The sequence below is a fragment of the Podarcis muralis genome, chromosome 1, assembly GCF_964188315.1.
Source record: "Podarcis muralis chromosome 1, rPodMur119.hap1.1, whole genome shotgun sequence".
NCBI classification, from domain to species: Eukaryota; Metazoa; Chordata; class Lepidosauria; order Squamata; family Lacertidae; genus Podarcis; species Podarcis muralis.
In genome coordinates this window covers 7,507,925-7,525,557 of record NC_135655.1, presented here as the reverse complement: position 1 = coordinate 7,525,557, position 17,633 = coordinate 7,507,925, and the positions used below count along the sequence as shown (strand labels likewise).

At 43.5% G+C, this 17,633-nt stretch overlaps 1 protein-coding gene across 1 annotated transcript in view; it reads left to right on the top strand.

Annotated features, from left to right (window-relative positions):
* Positions 1 to 3,466: 3,466 nt before the first annotated feature.
* The window catches only part of PELI2 (pellino E3 ubiquitin protein ligase family member 2), a 74,319-nt gene continuing 60,152 nt past the window's right edge, over positions 3,467 to 17,633 (top strand). The window contains exon 1 of the mRNA XM_028730861.2: positions 3,467 to 3,870. Within this exon, the coding sequence (XP_028586694.2) occupies positions 3,794 to 3,870 (77 nt within the window). The 5' untranslated portion in view covers positions 3,467 to 3,793. The remainder of the gene's footprint in view (positions 3,871 to 17,633) is intronic.

The window sequence follows — 17,633 nt, the reverse complement described above, 5'->3', positions numbered from 1 at the left end:
TCACCTGGAGTACTGTGTCCAGTTCTGGGCACCACAGTTCAAGAAGGACACTGACAAACTGGAACGTGTCCAGAGGAGGGCAACCAAAATGGTCAAAGGCCTGGAAACGATGCCTTATGAGGAACGGCTAAGGGAGCTGGGCATGTTTAGCCTGGAGAAGAGGAGGCTAAGGGGTGATATGATAGCCATGTTCAAATATCTAAAAGGATGTCATATAGAGGAGGGAGAAAGGTTGTTTTCTGCTGCTCCAGAGAAGCGGACACGGAGCAATGGATCCAAACTACAAGAAAGAAGATTCCACCTAAACATTAGGAAGAACTTCCTGACAGTAAGAGCTGTTCGATAGTGGAATTTGCTGCCAAGGAGTGTGGTGGAGTCTCCTTCTTTGGAGGTCTTTAAGCAGAGGCTTGACAACCATATGTCAGGAGTGCTCTGATGGTGTTTCCTGCTTGGCAGGGGGTTGGACTCGATGGCCCTTGTGGTCTATTCCAACTCTATGATTCTATGATTCTATGATTCCTAAGTGGTAGCAGGGAGCAAGGGCTGAATGTAACCACCCTGATTTGAAAGCTAACCAGGGATCAGGTATCCCATAAATAAGTCATACAAGCCAAATGTTCCCATCCCAGACGCTCAAGGCAGGAAAATAAACTTGGCTCGGGATATCTACTTGTCTGTCACGTAGCCCAACAGACATTAATAATTTGATCAACTGCTTTTATCCACAAGTTTAAACCAAAGAATGAGAGAGAAGGATGGAGAAAAATGTTCCTTTACGTAAAAAAGAGAGAAAAGAATGATATAATAACCCTGGTCAGCTCCCTAAAGAGAAAGAGCTGTAAAGCTCAGGATACTTGTTAAGGCTGGAAAGATAAAACAGCATATAAATGACTCCAGAGAGGGAACATGGACTTTAAACACTTTCACTTTAAATTGTTCATTTAAAAAGTGTGTGTGTTTTTCTAAAAAAAACAAAACTCCCTGAAGAACAAAGAATCCAGCAGTTAAGACAATTTATTTTCGTCTCAGAAGATGAAACAGAATGGAAGCGGTTGAGACCAGAGAATTTAAAACTGTCGTTTCCAATTGCTGATAAATTAAAGCCCAGAGAAGAAAAGTCACTTACCTCAGCTGCACACCGAACTTCTTGATCCCGAAAACAAGCCACACTGGATTTAAACCGGCACTTTTCTTCTCTGCCTTTGATGCCCTTCTTAGGGCAGACTCCAGGTTACACGCAGCTGGGTATTTCTTTCCCTTGATTTTTCTGTATACTCTACTGGAAAGCAGGCTTGGTGGCTGACATCCTGAGCAGAAGAGTAGTGGCGGTGGAAGAAGGTTTGCTTAAATCCTGTATCTGCTGTAGGTCAGAAAGCAGTCTCTGGTGGTGGTGGGGTTTATGCTGATAGCCAAACACGACTGCTATTCTAAACAGGTGCACAAAACTTTTCTTCTGTGTACACATTACCAACTTAAAAAACACAGCTAGGTTGTTCCTTTTCTCAGTTTGGATCAAAGCTGGTTTGGGGGGAAAACACAGAATCACAGAGCTGGAAATTGGCCATGGCTAATGCCATGTGCTCCTCGGATAAAGGCTGGTATATAAATTTAATAAATAAATAAAATTAAATGTGGACACTGCTTTCCAAACCACCACAAACCAGAGTCAATGGGAGAATGCGTACACAGCCTAAATCTTGGAAGGAAAGCTGTTGTGGCACAAATTTAAAAGCCTGGTTTTGGGGTGGGGAATTCAGTAGGGCAAGTCAATATTTCATCTTATGCGGCAGTGTGCACTCAGTAGCCCTAGAGCTCTGCCTTCCTTGCTGGCATTAGCTCTACAGTTTTAATGAAAGGCCTGGCGCTGTGCTGTTTTTAATTGTAATAATTTGTATGGATTTGCATAGATTTTTTATGTGTGTGTATATGATCCTGTTGAAATTCCTGCATTGCGGGGGGTTGGACCACGTGAGCCTCGGCGTCCTTTCCAACTCTACAGTTTTTGATTCTATGGTTATATACCATTTATTGCTTTGCTTTGTTTTTGTTGTGTATTTTGAGTTTTTACCTTGAATTTTTCTGCTGTGAACTGCCTTGACGTCTATGGATGAAGGGTGGCATACGAGTTTTATGAATAATAAAAATAAGATAACAATGATGATGATGATAATATATACACATAATCAGGTGACATATATATCTATAAAAAGGTAAAGGGACCCCTGACCATTAGGTCCAGTCGTGGCCGACTCTGGGTTTGCGGCGCTCATCTCGCTTTACTGGCCGAGGGAGCCAGCGTACAGCGTACAGTCAAGTGGCCAGCATGACTAAGCCACTTCTGGCGAACCAGAGCAGCGCACGGAAACGCCGTTTACCTTCCCGCCAGAGCGGTACCTATTTATCTACTTGCACTTTGACGTGCTTTCGAACTGCTAGGTTGGCAGGAGCAGGGACCGAGCAACGGGAGCTCACCCCGTCGCGAGGATTCGAACCGCCGACCTTCTGATCGGCAAGCCCAGAGGCTCAGTGGTTTAACCCACAGCGCCACCCGCATATATATAGATATAGATCTATATCTAGTTTTAATTCTATAAATTTCTAATTATGTTTTGATGGCTATTTCCACACCTGTGTTTTTAGCTGTTCCTATTCTTGTCTTGTTTTGAATTATGGTGCTGGAGGAGACTCTTGAGAGTCCCATGGACTGCAAGAAGATCAAACGCATCCATTCTTAAGGAAATCAGACCTGAGTGCTCACTGGAAGGACAGATCGTGAAGTTGAGGCTCCAATACTTTGGCCACCTCATGAGAAGAGAAGACTCCCTGGAAAAGACCCTAATGTTGGGAAAGATGGAGGGCACAAGGAGAAGGGGACGACAGAGGATGAGATGGTTGGATAGTGTTCTTGAAGCTACAAACATGAGCCTGACCAAACTGCGGGAGGCGGTGGAAGACAGGAGTGCCTGGCGTGCTCTGGTCCAGGGGGTCATAAAGAGTCGGACATGACTAAATGACTAAACAACATTCTTGTCTACAAGCCGCCTTGAGCCAGGTGGAGGATAGTTAATAATAGATAATATAGATGATGATGATGATGATGATAATAATAATAATAATAATAATAATAATAATAATAATAATAATAATAATTTCACGCAGTTTCGAACGTCGTCCATAGGGGGCGCTCCTCCTCCTCGCCCACTCCCACTCCTATCCCTCTGGTTTAAGAAAGGCGGCATTGCCTTTTGATCCCTACACTTTAAGAGGGCGGCGGGCCCTTTAAGCGCCTCCCCCTCCCTTCCCCTTTACTCCTCTGTTTACATAACAGAGCGGGCGATACCATCGCGGCTTTTGGGACGGGAAGGGAGGGGGGAGCCGAGGGGGCGGGGCCATTCCACGCCTCCTCCCCCTCCCCCTCCTCGGAGGCGGCGCTTCCTGACTTGGTCTCTCCCGACCTCCCCCTCCGGCAGTTGGGGGCTGTTGTCGCTGGGCGCTCGCCGAGGAGGGAAGAGCGAGGAGTCCGCGGCGGGCGGGCGCGCGAAGAGTGGGGGGAAACGGGGGACGATTTCGACCGACCGAGCGACTGACTGAGGGAAGAAAGAGAGAGAAAGAGGGCCGAGAAGCGGAGGGGAAGAAAGAGACGCCGGACGGACTTCTTTTTTTATATAGATAAATAACAAGAATAAAATATTATTCTTCGTTTTACCCGCCCCCCGTCAGGTTTTGTTGTTGTTGTTGTTGTTGTTGCCCCGCATGGGATTATAGCGGCGGCTGAGGCGGCGGCGGCGGCCCCATGTTTTCTCCCAGCCAGGAGGAGCACTGCGCGCCCAACAAGGAGCCCGTCAAATATGGGGAGCTCGTGGTGCTCGGGTGAGTCGACGCGCGCGCGCGCGCGCACCTCTGTGTCTGTGTGTGTCTCGTGTGGACGCGCGTTCACGTGTCTGCGCGTGTTTCGCGAGGAATCCAGCCGGTGGTGCCGTTGCGCTGTGTGTGTGTGTGTGTGTGTGTGTGCGGACCCTTGTTTATTTGTTTGTTTGTGGGCCCCCCTCTATTGTGTGTGTCTGTCGTGTGGATGCGCGTTCACGTGTGTGCGCGTGTTTCGCGAGGAATCCTGCCTGGTGGTGTTGTGTGTGGGTTTTTTTAAGAGAGAGGCTTGTTTGTGGGGAGACCCCCATTGTGTGTGTGTGTGTGTGTGTGTGTGTGTGTGTATGATAGAAAGGGGTGTGATAGGAATTTTATTTACAACGGGGGGGTTAAATTCAAGAGGGGGGCGGCGGTCTTTTTTGAGGGGTGGGTGACTCATTTACTATGGGGGTGCCTGTTGTGACTGATCGGCCTTGTTGAGGGATCCCCCTCTTGTGAAATGACAATGGGTGAAAGTGTGTTGTTCTGTTGTGTTGGTGGGGTTTTGTTCAGAGATTGGGGTCTCTCCTCTTTTTTGAAGGGTGTGTTGAGAAACGGGGGGGCACGTGGTGCTGATAGTGGGGTGTCCCTTGGTGCCTTCCTGACCCTGTTTTTTTTTGGGGGGGAGGCCCTTGGAGTTGGCCTGGGTGTGGGGATGTTGATAAAGTGGAGAGATACTTAGGGGGGGTCTTGTCTGTCTTGGAGAAAACTGGGGGGGTCTGTTGGGCAAGGGCTGCTGGCACCCCCACGAGGTGTTTTTTTGGGGGGGATTGTTCAGAGGGAGTGCCTGCAAGGGGAGCCAAGACCAGTGGCGTAGCGTGGGGGGTGCAGGGGGGCCGGCCGCACCGGGCGCAACATCTGGGGTTAGGCAAATCCACGGGTTAGGGGGCACAAATCCACAGGTTAGGGAGCGCAAATCCACGGGTTAGGGGGCGCAAATTACTTGCCTTGCCCCGGGTGCTGACAACCCACACTACGCCACTGGCCAGGACCCTTGTGTGTTTGGGTAGAGAAGTAAGTAATATATTGGACGGGTGAGGGGGGGGTCTTATTGGGGATCCCTTTCTCCCCAATTAAGGGAGGGGTGGAGATGAGGAACGTGCAGGGGGGGAGGGAAGAGAAGAAGGGTTTCCCCTGGGGAGTGACTCTGGAGTGAGACCCAGACGTGCCCCATGAGAGAGACCCCTGAAGTGATGGGGAGCGTTGGGCGTGCAAGGGAGGATATGTGTTCATCTCCTGTGTTCCATCTATAGCATAAAATAGTAGTAATATATCTGTTACTATGACTGCTTGTTTGCTTTGAGATGCAAATGGATCTTGGGAAAGGATGGTTGGAAAAGATTGTGTTTAGCTCTTGGGGTGAGGGTGGGGGTGAGGTTGCTTTCCCTTGGAAAATTACATCTTTCTCCCTCCCCCCCCCTTTAATTTTTGGAAGCAGGAAAGCCTCTGGAGGCTGTTGGTGGGGTGGAATGACATCTGCCAGGAGTGTGTGTGTGTGTGTTCGTTGTGGGGAGAGGAGTCTTGTGTGTCAGCTGGCAGGGAGGAGGTAAAGAGGAGTTTGGTGGCTGGAGGAAGACCCCCTGCAAAGGGAAAGAAGCTAAAGGGGGGTCTAGTCTGTGTGAGAAGTAAGCAGAGGGGGGAGGCAGGAGGATTAGCGAGTGTGCTTGAGGGGTAGGAGTAGTTTGCATGTGGGAGGGGTGGAAAGGGTGCAGAGGGAGGGGCGGGCAGGTGCTAGCACGCCTGGGGCCCTTTATGCTTTGTGCTTGAAGTTAACAGATAGAGACAGATCCTAAAGTTGATTCGTTCATGTTTGGCTTTAGAAGAGGAGCCCCCATTCATTAACAGGGGGGTTGATCCTCCAGCTGCCTGCTCCTCATTTTCTCCTGGGATGCAAGGATGTCGGAGGGTGCACTGTTCAGGAAGAAAACACCCCCAGGGGGAAGTGAGGAGGGGATTCAGTGGACTTCTTAAACTTTGGCCAATAAGCATGGCTTTTGTGTTTTTGCGTGTGTGTTGTTGGGGTTAGGGACTGGTTGTGTAGCCCTACAATTGTTGGGGGGGGGGGCTTGCTTTCTGCAGACCTGTGCTTTGGTTAATCCTTGACCCGCAGCTTAGTCAGTTCCCTTGGAGCTTGTGTTTGCCTCTGGCCTAATATGTATCCAGGACTGGATTCCCCCTCCTATCTTGGCTGAGCCTGCAGGATTGCCAGGCATAATAGCTTGGCTTGTTACATGGGAGCAGTGGAGCTGAGGGCTGTGTGCTTAGCCCTCTCAGGCATGCCACTGTTTCAGAGCAAGGGAGAAAGCGATCAGTGTCGTAAGATACAGGAGCTGCTTCCAGCTTGGACGGATCTCAAAGAAAACTTGCAACGTTCCCAAGTATGCAATATGACAGCAGCAGAGATGGTGACAGACTCTCTTTTTCTAAGTTCGTCACATACAGAGGAATGTGCAAAAGGAGATTATCCATCTCTGCACAGATCCTAGTCTGCAGATGGCTACTCCCTGCCTTTATGATGCTCTTTGTAATTAAAGGCTCCGTGCCATCCACTTCCTGACTCCTGGCAGTGTATTATTTACTGTGATAGACATTGTTTTGTTTCCCCAGATGCTATGTGGTGTTGCTGATGCATAGTGGATGGCAGATGGGGGGGGGGAGGGATATATAAGAGATGGACAACACTCCTCCTTCACTGCCAGTTCATGGGGAGGGGGTTATTTGTGTAATCCGCTTGGTGTTATGCTTCAGCCCTGCTGTTCTAGCTTGGAGCCTCGCTGCTGAGTGCCACAGAAACTGATGCTGAACGTAAGGCATCTAAGCCCATATTCACTGAGCCCCAGCGAGCCCTGCAAGTGTGTTTAATCTCGATAGCTGAGCGTGCATATGATGTACAGCGGGCAAGTGAACTTGTTTGATCGAATAAACAAAGCATGAAACACTCTGTGAGGCATAGTCCTCTGCATGGAAAACCCACCCCGTCTATGAAATAAGGCTCTGGAGTACACTCCAGTAAGCATTAGCTGTTTTTGGACATATCCGAAAGGATACAGGATCAGTGGGCTTGAAACAAAGCCAGCAGCAGAAAACTGCTCTTACTTTAGCCTTCTGTTCTTGGTAAACCTTTGTAGCCTGTGGTGTGAGTTTCTTAACACTATTCTGTGTTTGGCAGCACAAGGAATCTGTCAAAATCTGGTTACTAAGGAATGGATTATTTTAGCAATCGCTGTGAAAATGTAACACGACTTCAAATACTTGAAAGGCTTGAGATGTGGCAAAGCTGTTTATCTCAGCAGTTTCAGGTGGAAAAATCCATGTTAAGTTGCTAACAGCAGAGAGTGGTTTACTTGGAGTGGTGGCATGCTGAAAGCAGAGGGGGATACCTCAGCTGTGCTGTTCAGGTTGTGTCATTTCTGGAACTCCCATTTAATGTCAAATTCTTAATTTAATTAGGTAGGACAGATTCATTTTGTGCTGCAGCTGCTTGCTTGGTCACAGCTGGAATGGAAAGGAATTAGCTGTTGTGGTTTTTAATAGTAATTGAAAGTACAGAGGTGCAGGACACTTTGGTTGCAATTTGAACTTTGGTTTAGTTTCAAAACGTTTGTTAAGGGATATTCTTACTGATTGCTTTCTATGAACAAATGTATCCTGTAGCTGTATTTTACTGCATTGTGAAATAATAGAAACAATGTGTGGCCCCTTTCTCAGTAGTCTGCAGTGTTGGATTTAGGGGTTTGTGTTGTGTGCCCCCCCCCAGAAAGCCCACCTCCCCCAGCTGTGTGTTGTGAAGCATTTGAGATTTTAAACTATATCTACGTAACTGATACACAATTTTAATTGTTTTATAAAAGTACCAGCCACCAATATTAATAACACTGATATTAAAGAAGATTTATGCTTTTTACTGAAGCAGTTCTTTAGCTATGCCAGTAATACATCTAATCCTCTCCTGGCTGGATTGTAGCAAACCACGTTTTGAAACACAAGGTGCCATTAGGGCTAGAATATCTGGCCAACAAAAATCTGTTGAGCGGACTGAGGGTGAAGTTTTCAGCTTGAGCCTGAACCAATTTATAGTAGTCTATTTTGGAAAAAGAAGAGGAGATTTTAAGTTGTTGTTTTACTCAAAACATCTTCCTCTCTTCTTTTTTCAAGATGCTTAATCATTCAGTACAGTGCTACAAATAGCATTTTGCTATTTTTTCCCCAGAATTGGATCATTAGTAGGAAATAATCACAGAACAGCTTGAACATCTGTTCAGCATTCTTTAAAAAAAATACAGAATAAGTAATCTTTGTGTAATCTTATGCTATTACCAGTGCCTTAAAATGAAGAACTCCAGGTAACAAGGTTTTGAATGAGATAATCACATCCTTGGAGGATTAGAAATAACTTGAATGGTTTGTGGTTTAGAGGTGTTAATGTAATCATAACAGTGCATCTTGTTGTGACAATTGCTGAACTGTAGATATAGTAAAGTGATCTGTTTAATAATAAATAAACAAACAAGCAAATAAACAAATAAAACTAGCAAAGATGGGTTGTGCTGGAAGTAACTTTAAAAATATAAGAAGACTGAAGTGAGTCATTAGTAATACTAAAGGAAATAATTTCGGACCTTCTGTCTGATTGAGTTTTCTCTACCCTTCAGTGACTGCTTCACATTCAGACATGTCTGTATAGGGATAGTTCTCTGTACAAATGTAAAATTGGGAAAAATTAATTGCGCTGGAAGAACTGTGCACACTTGCCAAAAATAGCATGTTATTGCTGCTGTAAATGCATTTTAATGACCTTTCCCCAGTAGCCTAGCTTGAATTCTTTGTAAATATAAGTAATGTGGTAGTAAATGTGTGGGAAAGGCTTTCTTGTATACTTTTATGTGGCTAATACTGTGATGAAGAAAATGCTTGCTTCTGTAAATTACCGTAAGCCAGACCAGTAAAACAACTAGTTGAGAAGGACCATCTTTGTGATTTGTAAGAATATCCAGCAGAGTTGCCTATTCCTGATAATATATATAATACATTGGTCCACTAATTGGGAAGCAGAGCAGCCTGCCTCAGATATGAAACCTAAGAGGTGCAAGAGACTTAGCCAGTCAGCAAGTCTGTATCCATGTACTGTATGTGTGTTCATGCACGTTTCTAAAACATATATAACTTTGGGTGAATAGGCACAGGCACCAGTATCAATCCCTAGGGATAGCACTGAACTGTTGATTTTTTTCCTACTCTGTGTTTCCTGTTTCTTAACCACAGGACTTCTTTTGTTCCATAACTGTTAAAGTTACTCAGAAGTCTTTTGCAAGGTACTAAGACTTTTAAAATGCTTCTGACAAAGTACACAGTGTCAGTTGAATACTTGATTTTAGTAAGTATTAAGGATGGTTGAATCTGTCCAGTTTGGTTTCTCTCAGTTTCTCATTTTTCCAATCTTAAGTTCAGTTATACACACTTTCACATCAGTTTGCTTAAAAAAAAAAGTCATGAAATTTCACCAGCTTTTTCATGCAAATTTGTCATAATATTCACATGTTTGCAAAGCAATTGCCCTCCCAATATAATGCCATTTTAAAAATTTATTTTTAAAATAATTATATGCATTTTTATGCACACTTTACCACACTATATTTTTGTATGCATTACTTGGTTGGAGAACTGCATTGCAAGATTTGGAGAAGGAGTGGAAAATTCAAAGAATGACTGTTTCAGTTTCTGTATGGTTTCAGAATGTGTGAATTAGGTAGGTTTGCCTTTAAATGTGAATCTATTTCCCCTTGCTGATCCTTGAGAAGGATGGAAACGCATTTTTATAAGTACAGGGTGCAAGAATCAGAATGGGTGGTGATTTTGAGCATGCTGTTTGAGTGTGCATGCTTTTACTTTTGGCATTATGTTGCTGATGCAAGCAATCTCTGTCCTCATAAAATCAGTAGGATGTACAGTGGTACCTCTGGTTACGTACTTAATTCGTTCCGGAGGTCCGTTCTTAACCTGAAACTGTTCTTAACCTGAAGCACCACTTCAGCTAATGGGGCCTCCTGCTGCCGCCGCGCCACCAGAGCATGATTTCTGTTCTCAACCTGAAGCAAAGTTCTTAACCCGAGGTACTATTTCTGGGTTAGCGGAGTCTGTAACCTGAAGCGTATGTAACCTGAAGCGTATGTAATCCGAGGTACTACTGTATAAGTAACAGAAGCATGGAAGCCCAGGTTTCTCTGCCGTAAGGGAAGGCCGAAAAGAAGCTCAGGCCTGGACATCAGCTCCTGAAGTCAGCCTCAAAATGTTTTGTACCATTTGCTTGTTTAACATTTTAATTGTAAACCACCTTGGGTTCCTCAGCAGAAAGGCAGTATGTAAATGCAATAAAATAAGTAAGCAGCAACTAATAGTTTGCCTCTGTAGTATATATAAATGTTTAAATTAGACTGCATACCTTTAGGTGCTTTGCTTTTAGAAAAAGAAAAAGGAAGGGAGAGAGCTAAAGATACTGATGGTGGCCTATTGCTCTGAAAGAGTTCTCATACTTTGAGGATACTGAAATATTTAGGTGACAAACACACTTTCAAACTGCCATAGCACTCTGCATCCTGTCCTCTTCAAATAATCAATTTTTATGGAAGATACAGTATATTAAAAGGGCACTTGAGAAACTTCTCCTTAGGATTGACTTTGTTCCTCAGGCGTAATACTTTGATGCAGCGCACATGTATTTCAAGGGATTTAGAATCTGCCTTCTAGAGCTACAGTCCAGCTAAAATGGGAATCGTTGTGCCCCTGGTTACATTAGTACAGTGGTACCTCTGGTTATGAACTTAATTCGTTCCGGAGGTCCGTTCTTAAGTTGAAACGGTTCTTATCCTGAGGTGCCATTAGTGTAAGTGCGCCTCCGGCGTGCGACTTCCGCTCGCATCCTGGGGCAAAGTTCGCAACTGGGAGCAACTACTTCCGGGTTAGTGGATCTCATAACCCAAAGCGTGCGTAAACAGAACCGTGCGTAACCAGAGGTACCACTGTACCAGCTATTCGGTATCCTGTGCTCAGCCAGCACCATCTTGCCCACTCCTCCGCCTAAAACTACAAAGTTAAACATCATAATGCAAGAACTGCAACTGCCCACTAGAGCCCAGTGCCACTGCACTTTACTGCACAGTCTGCCAGTCATGCTTGCCATACCTGGACACAGTCCCTAACACCAGCACCAGTCAGGATGCCGAAAGATAATTCTATGTTGCTGCTAACACCTCACCTTTTGTTTTCCCTTTCCTCACTTTCTTCAGGACTGCTGTGTTGAAATTGTTCTTTAACTTGTATTCTTGTTATTGCTGATGTTTTAACTCCCTTGAACACCTTTTGGTTGATAGGCAGGATACAAATGTAACAAAGATGCAAATAAATAAATAAATAAATAGGTCTTCAGGGGTAAGAAATATTCTTAATTATTCTTCTCAGCCTGGAGCTGAGAAGCTATAACATATGAAGGTAGACCCATAAAAGCTTTGCCCAGCTGTGGATTTTGGAGTTCTAATTTCTAGTGGATCGTGATCTACTTTTGCTATTTATGGTTTCTTTTCCTTTCTATATGAAGTTTTCCGAAGGAAAAGAAAATCTATATAGTGAATATAAATGAAGAAGTCTGTATTGATGGGTTGGGTTTGTGTGAGTACGTTCATGAAGATGCTTGGGAGCAGTAGGTGTTGATAGAAATTAGTGTTTTATTGAACTGTTACACGGTGCATTTTTACTGACTGGATAGGTCACTAACAGAGGCAAAGCTCTGTTTTCCTGCAGGTCAAACACCTGTATTATCCAACTGAGTTGTCTGTGTTTCGTTTTTAGTTTATTTCTTTGTTTGGTCCATTGTTTTCTCCCTAGCATTTATTGTACTACTTGCATCTTTGATGAAACTCATTAAAAACACAGGTGTTCTTATTTTATTTGTGCAGTGTTGTTACCTATTCAGTACATTTGCATGTATTCATGCAAGGCAGCCATGTGATGAAACCTTGACTGGCTGACAGTATGATGGTTTTATTCCCGGGTCAGTGGGAGTGCTATTTTTTGGTGAGCGTTTATGCTGGTAATGTCCTTCCTAATAGTAATAGCTAACTGTTCTCTCTTTTCACCCCCCCCCCCCAACAGTGAGAAATTCTACTTCCTCTTTGCTTCTGCGAGTCTGATTAATTGATCTGGAAAGAGAACAAAGGTCATCGAATCAGTCTCCTGTTTGGTTTCATCTACCACCTGTGCCCTCCCCCTCCTAAAAATACCCCCTATAGTTTGTATGCCAAAACCAGAAAGCTGGTATGCTGCAGGAAAGTACTATTTGGTTGTGGCTTCAAAGATATTTACACTTAAGGTCTTAGTAAAGAATGCAGATACTTCAGATATGCTGACTAACCGCACTTCCTGTCCCTGCCCCCCATCTGCAGTGACAAAATATTCAGTCTACTTGGATGTTTTGAAAGAGCTCCTCTTCTCCCTGCTCAGGATTTGCTTCTCAAGTTATTTAGTTTAAGAAATAGGGTACATTTACATCAGTCAGTCTGAGGATAGATGGGAATTGCAAGACCTCCAGCTGATTCCAAGAAAAGAATCTATGTGTATGGCAGGACTTTTGGCTCTCAAGGTTTCTTTTTGCTCAGAGACAGATGTAATAATAGTATGTGTGTATTATACTTCTGACATGACACAATAAATTGCTTTTAGATCATAATGTGCCTTGTAAGAATTGTATCTTTTTTTTAAAAAGTGAGAACTGACCCTGAGCAGACAAAAATGGTTTAGGTTTTTTTCCAAGCATGGTCTGGTTCTTATTTTCTTTCTTGGGCCCATAAATGAATCTATCTATGACTTGCCCTTTTTACCAGTCCTATGTCCTAGAAGGAAAAAGTGGGGTCCATAATGTAACACCACAGCTTTGAAGTTTTTTTTTTTTTAAATGGTAAGCAATAAGAATCATTCTGGGCATGATCCCAGATTTTCTTCTCAGTGGACATGTAGAGGATTACATTGAACTCACTAGGACTTGCTCCTGGCTAAATGCAGACTATACCTTTGTAAACTTACCTGGAAAATTAATGTTATTTCAAAAATGGAATTTACTTCAGAGTAAACATACATAGAACTATAGAATTGTAGAGTTAGAAGGGACACGAGGATCATCTAGTCCAACCCCCTGCAGTGCAGGAATCCTGCCCACAGCCATCCCTGGGTGGGCTTGAACCACCAATCTTCTGGTTAAGAGCCAGACATACTGACCCATTGCACCACAGAAGAACATAGGATTGTGCCGCACGTGTCTTATTTGCCTTTGCTTCCTTTGCTGTAGCTTATCTGAACTTAAATTGCCAGGCTTTTACCCTGATCTGGCTGCACTAGGGAAAATAAATATTAAATGAAACAGAGCCTTTTAAATTTAAACATTATTCTAGCAGTTCACTCCTCTTGAACTGTGATTTAGAATTTTTGAAGAGATCTGAGAATGGATTTAAACTGAACATTGCCTCTGGGCAGAAAATGACAGCATTGTTTTCACACACACTTGGCTTGAACAGTCTTCTACAAGTTGTAGCCCTGAGGCTGTATTTTGGATAGGAGGAGTCCCGGAGGCTTCACTGAAATTTGCAATCGGCCCAGCCCGTCTGAAAAGTTCCTTGCAGATCTATTACAGTTAGATATTTGTGGACTTCTCTTTAAGTTTAATTTTATTACGTATAGCAATGGCCTGGTTGGCACACAATACTAAGCTAAACTATGATTTAGCATGAATGAGAAAGTGAACAGTAAGAAAGTCACAGCCACTTTACTCCTCTCTCAGTCCTCCTGCTGTTGCACTAAGCCATGGTTTGTTCTTAGCATTGTATGTGTTCCATACTCTGGGTTGCATCAAAGTAATGACAAGCTGTAGCCAGGGTGGGTTATTGGCTTCAAACTTCAAAGTGAGTTTTCCATTATTCTTCAGTACAAATGGGGATACAGTTGTACCTTGGATCTCAAATGCCTTGGCTCCCAAACAAATTGGCTCCTCAGCGATTGAAACCCGGAAGTGAGTGTTCCAGTTTTTGAACGATTTTCAGAAGCCGAACATCCAGCGAACTCCTGGAATGTATTCTGTTTGAGAACCAAGGTACAACTGTATTATATACTACACCACACAGACATGTATATACCTTCAAGACAACTCATTGGTGTGCTCTTTCGTAACTTGTTGAGACACTCAAAGGACCTGAATGATTTCTCTGCCTTATCTTTGATAGAACTGCATAATACATTTCTACTGGTCTCTTGGTTTATGCAGTAACTGAGTTAGACATTACTACTGTAGTAGCTGCCTTGGGCAGCATTGCATAAGAGTAGTTGTTCTACCTGATTTGTGGATTTAGTATACACCTCATTGTACTCCAGATGTGTGGAACTGATATGTGTTTTAATCTGTAATTTTAGGTTATACTTTTAGCACTATGCTTTTAACATTGGTTTTCCTGACATTTCTAATGCACGTTTTAGGTTCTATGTAAACTGCTTAGAGGTTTTCATTACAGTTAAGCAGTATACAAATTTTGTTAAATAAACAATTTGTAGTCACCTACCAAGAAAAGTTGCTGCTTAAGTAAAATTAAATATGATAGTAAAATATGCACTGTAAACCTTTCTGATAATGCTAGTCAACTAGTGACTTCATAGCAAACTATGAGCATAAATTTTGCAATTCATATACATAGTGGAAAGTTTCTCGGCTGTTTTTAAAACCATGTGGTTGGTTTTTCTTCACTTACCTTGCCGTAGTGAGCCCCTTAAGAGGAAAAAAAGTTTTGTTAGCTTTCATCAAACTTAATTTAGAAAAAAGTTGACATTCCTTCCTTGCAGGTAGGCATGCCTTTCCTCCACCCCCAACCCCCTTTATCTTCCTTTCTGCCACTGCGTATGTGGTTTCCTATGGCGGGGTGTGTACATGTGAGAGGGATGGGAAAGATGTGCAAGGTGGATAGAGTGAGACAAGATAGAGTGGGTCTTCTGGTCTCTGCTACCTATTTTCCCCTAGGTTTGGGAACTCATGAGCCGTAACCACATTAGGTTTCTGGCCTGTTGTCTGTATTGAATTACTAATGCAATAACTGGAGTAGAATGTCACACTTTCTCCCTGCTCTGCCTCAAGCCAAAAAGAGCATAACCTGAGTTTCAAGTTCTGAAAGGATTTGAGGCTTCCAAAATGTACTGTAAGAGGAAAGTTTTTCAGCAGACCTAAAATTATTGAGTTGGTATGTTGCTAATATAACTTAGTAGGTTTTCCAGGGTCACTTCAGGACATTTCATGTCTACTGATATATAATAATGCCCAATATCTTTAGCTCTCTTCTCGTGTCAAGAGAAAAATGAGGACTCAAATTGTGTAGGGGGTGCATATGCCCTGCCCCAGTGTCCCTGTGGATGGGGGCCTTATGTCCTCCTAATTCACAAAGAACTGAAGAGGAATTGTTTTCTCCAAACCTCTCTGCCTGCTCCATGCCTGTCACATATAATGCCAGGTTTGGGGATGATTGCAAGATAACAATTGGGACTCTCAGAATGTGCTCTTGAATTGTTCCTTGGCAAGTGAGGATTGCTGTCAGTGCCAATGAGACTTGCAGTAAGCTCTGGAGGGATTTGCTGTGCTACAGGAGTCCTGCTCAGGAACTCCATAGGGAAGCTGATCCCTTCCCGCAGTGGGGCTTGCTGCAAGCACAAATATTCCTTTTTATCACCAGCTCAAATTCAAACAGGTAATGCAAAAGTGTGGTTTGAGATGTGCCTGCATCTGAAAAAAAAAACACGTATTCTGGCATCACCTAATAGATTGTGGCACTACATGATTGACAGGTGGGTGTCCTGTCAAAATGACCCGTGTTGGGTGGGGCAGGTCAGATTCCCCCACCTCTGGCTTAGAATGTTTCGTTCCTCAGGGTGTGAACTCTAGATTCTGTAGGGGAAGAGGATTAAAGCCATGCATATGGGCTAAATAAATAATATTCAGTGTACCTTAGAAGTTGTTTTTTTCTATTTTGGTGTCATCTTTTTTTCTTTTTTTCTTTGGAGAGGAAAACCTAGGACTGTGTCTGTCTGTCTGCATGTCTCTACATTTCCTCTGTCTTTCCTCCGCCTTAAGGATTATGGGCCCTTTTTAGTGGGAAAGAACTTTTAAAGGCAGGTGTACAGATTGATACAGTGGTGCCAAGTCCCAGCGTGCAGCTGCTGGAAATACAGCAGGTGTCTCGATCATTTGGCAGGACTCTCGCCTTCTCTAACCCTCCAGAAGTAGCTCCCATGGTTGTCTTTGCCTTCTGGCGCAAGGCTGAGGTGGCAGCCCTGCCCAGCTTTCTGCTTTAGCAGGAAGGCAGGGAAAGACCTGCTTGCTTAGGAAACTTCCAGACATGAGTTTATTGTGGGATTGTGCGCTTCTGGTGCTTGGAAGTTTTTGCACTGTCCACAGGATCTCATAATCATCTAAATGCCAGCCCATACTTTATTTAACAGCCAATCCAGCTTTTCCCCTACTGAGGAAAATCTGACAAGCATAATGGGTTTTTTTACATCTTCAGAAGCTGCTAGTGTGAAAACCCATTATCATGTTCTGTTTGTTTGTTTGTTTGTTTGTTTGTTTGTGGTGTTTGTTGTGTGTATTAATGCTTCAGTGGGTGGCCTTTTTTGCTACACTCTGCTTCCATTTATTCTTCACCTGAACATAGCCTAGCCATGGTTTTATAGTGGCACCAATCTACATGAAATTGGTGGGAGTGGCCATTATGAGATTCAGGGAGATGTGTCACTAGAGTGCTGATGATACTTAGCTCTATTTCTCTGGAATATCTGAATTGAGAGAAGCCATGCAAGCCCTGGGCCAGTGTCCCTGCACTTAGTGGTGGGCTGAATGAGGGCCAGATAACCACAACAACAACAACAACAACAACAACAACAACAACAACAACACAGTTACAGATAGGTAGCCGTGTTGGTCTGCCATAGTCAAAACAAAAAAATTCCTTCCAGTAGCACCTTAAAGACCAACTAAGTTAGTTCTTGGTATGAGCTTTCGTGTGCATGCATCTGAAGAATGGGAATTTGAAGAAATGTGCATGCACACGAAAGCTCATACCAAGAACTAACTTAGTTGGTCTTTAAGGTGCTACTGGAAGGATTTTTTTTGTTTTAACAACAACACACTTATTATTTATGCCACCCATCTGACTGGGTTGTCCTGAACCCTTTCAGAGTATTTGAGACCGATTCCTTTTTCAGTAAGATAAAAACTATAAATAAGAAATAAAGAATAATACACAAAACAACCGTGCTGATTATCTGATGCTTGTTTTTAAAATAAAAAAAAACATGTTTGGTAAGAACTAGGGTGCTGGAAGAGGGAGTTTCCATCCCTTTCTGCTCATTTTTTGACCCCAATCAAAATCATCCTCATGCTGTCATTTGTCTTGCGGGGGTAAATGCTGTTATATTTTTAAAGATGTCCACAAATGTTGGCTTAGCTTACTAGGCACTTGTTGTGTTTGGTTGACATTAAGAAACAGCAGGAGTCTCTCTCTCCTTGCTTTGAGGGGACTCCTGCTGTTTCTCACCAGTTTAAAAACTAATGAAATGAGGTCTCAAATATAGGGATCTGTGTGGTGTCAGGTGTCCTTCTTCACAGAGAGTGGCTATGTAGATGCTTGTCCTTGGGCCTCGGGGCAGAACATTAG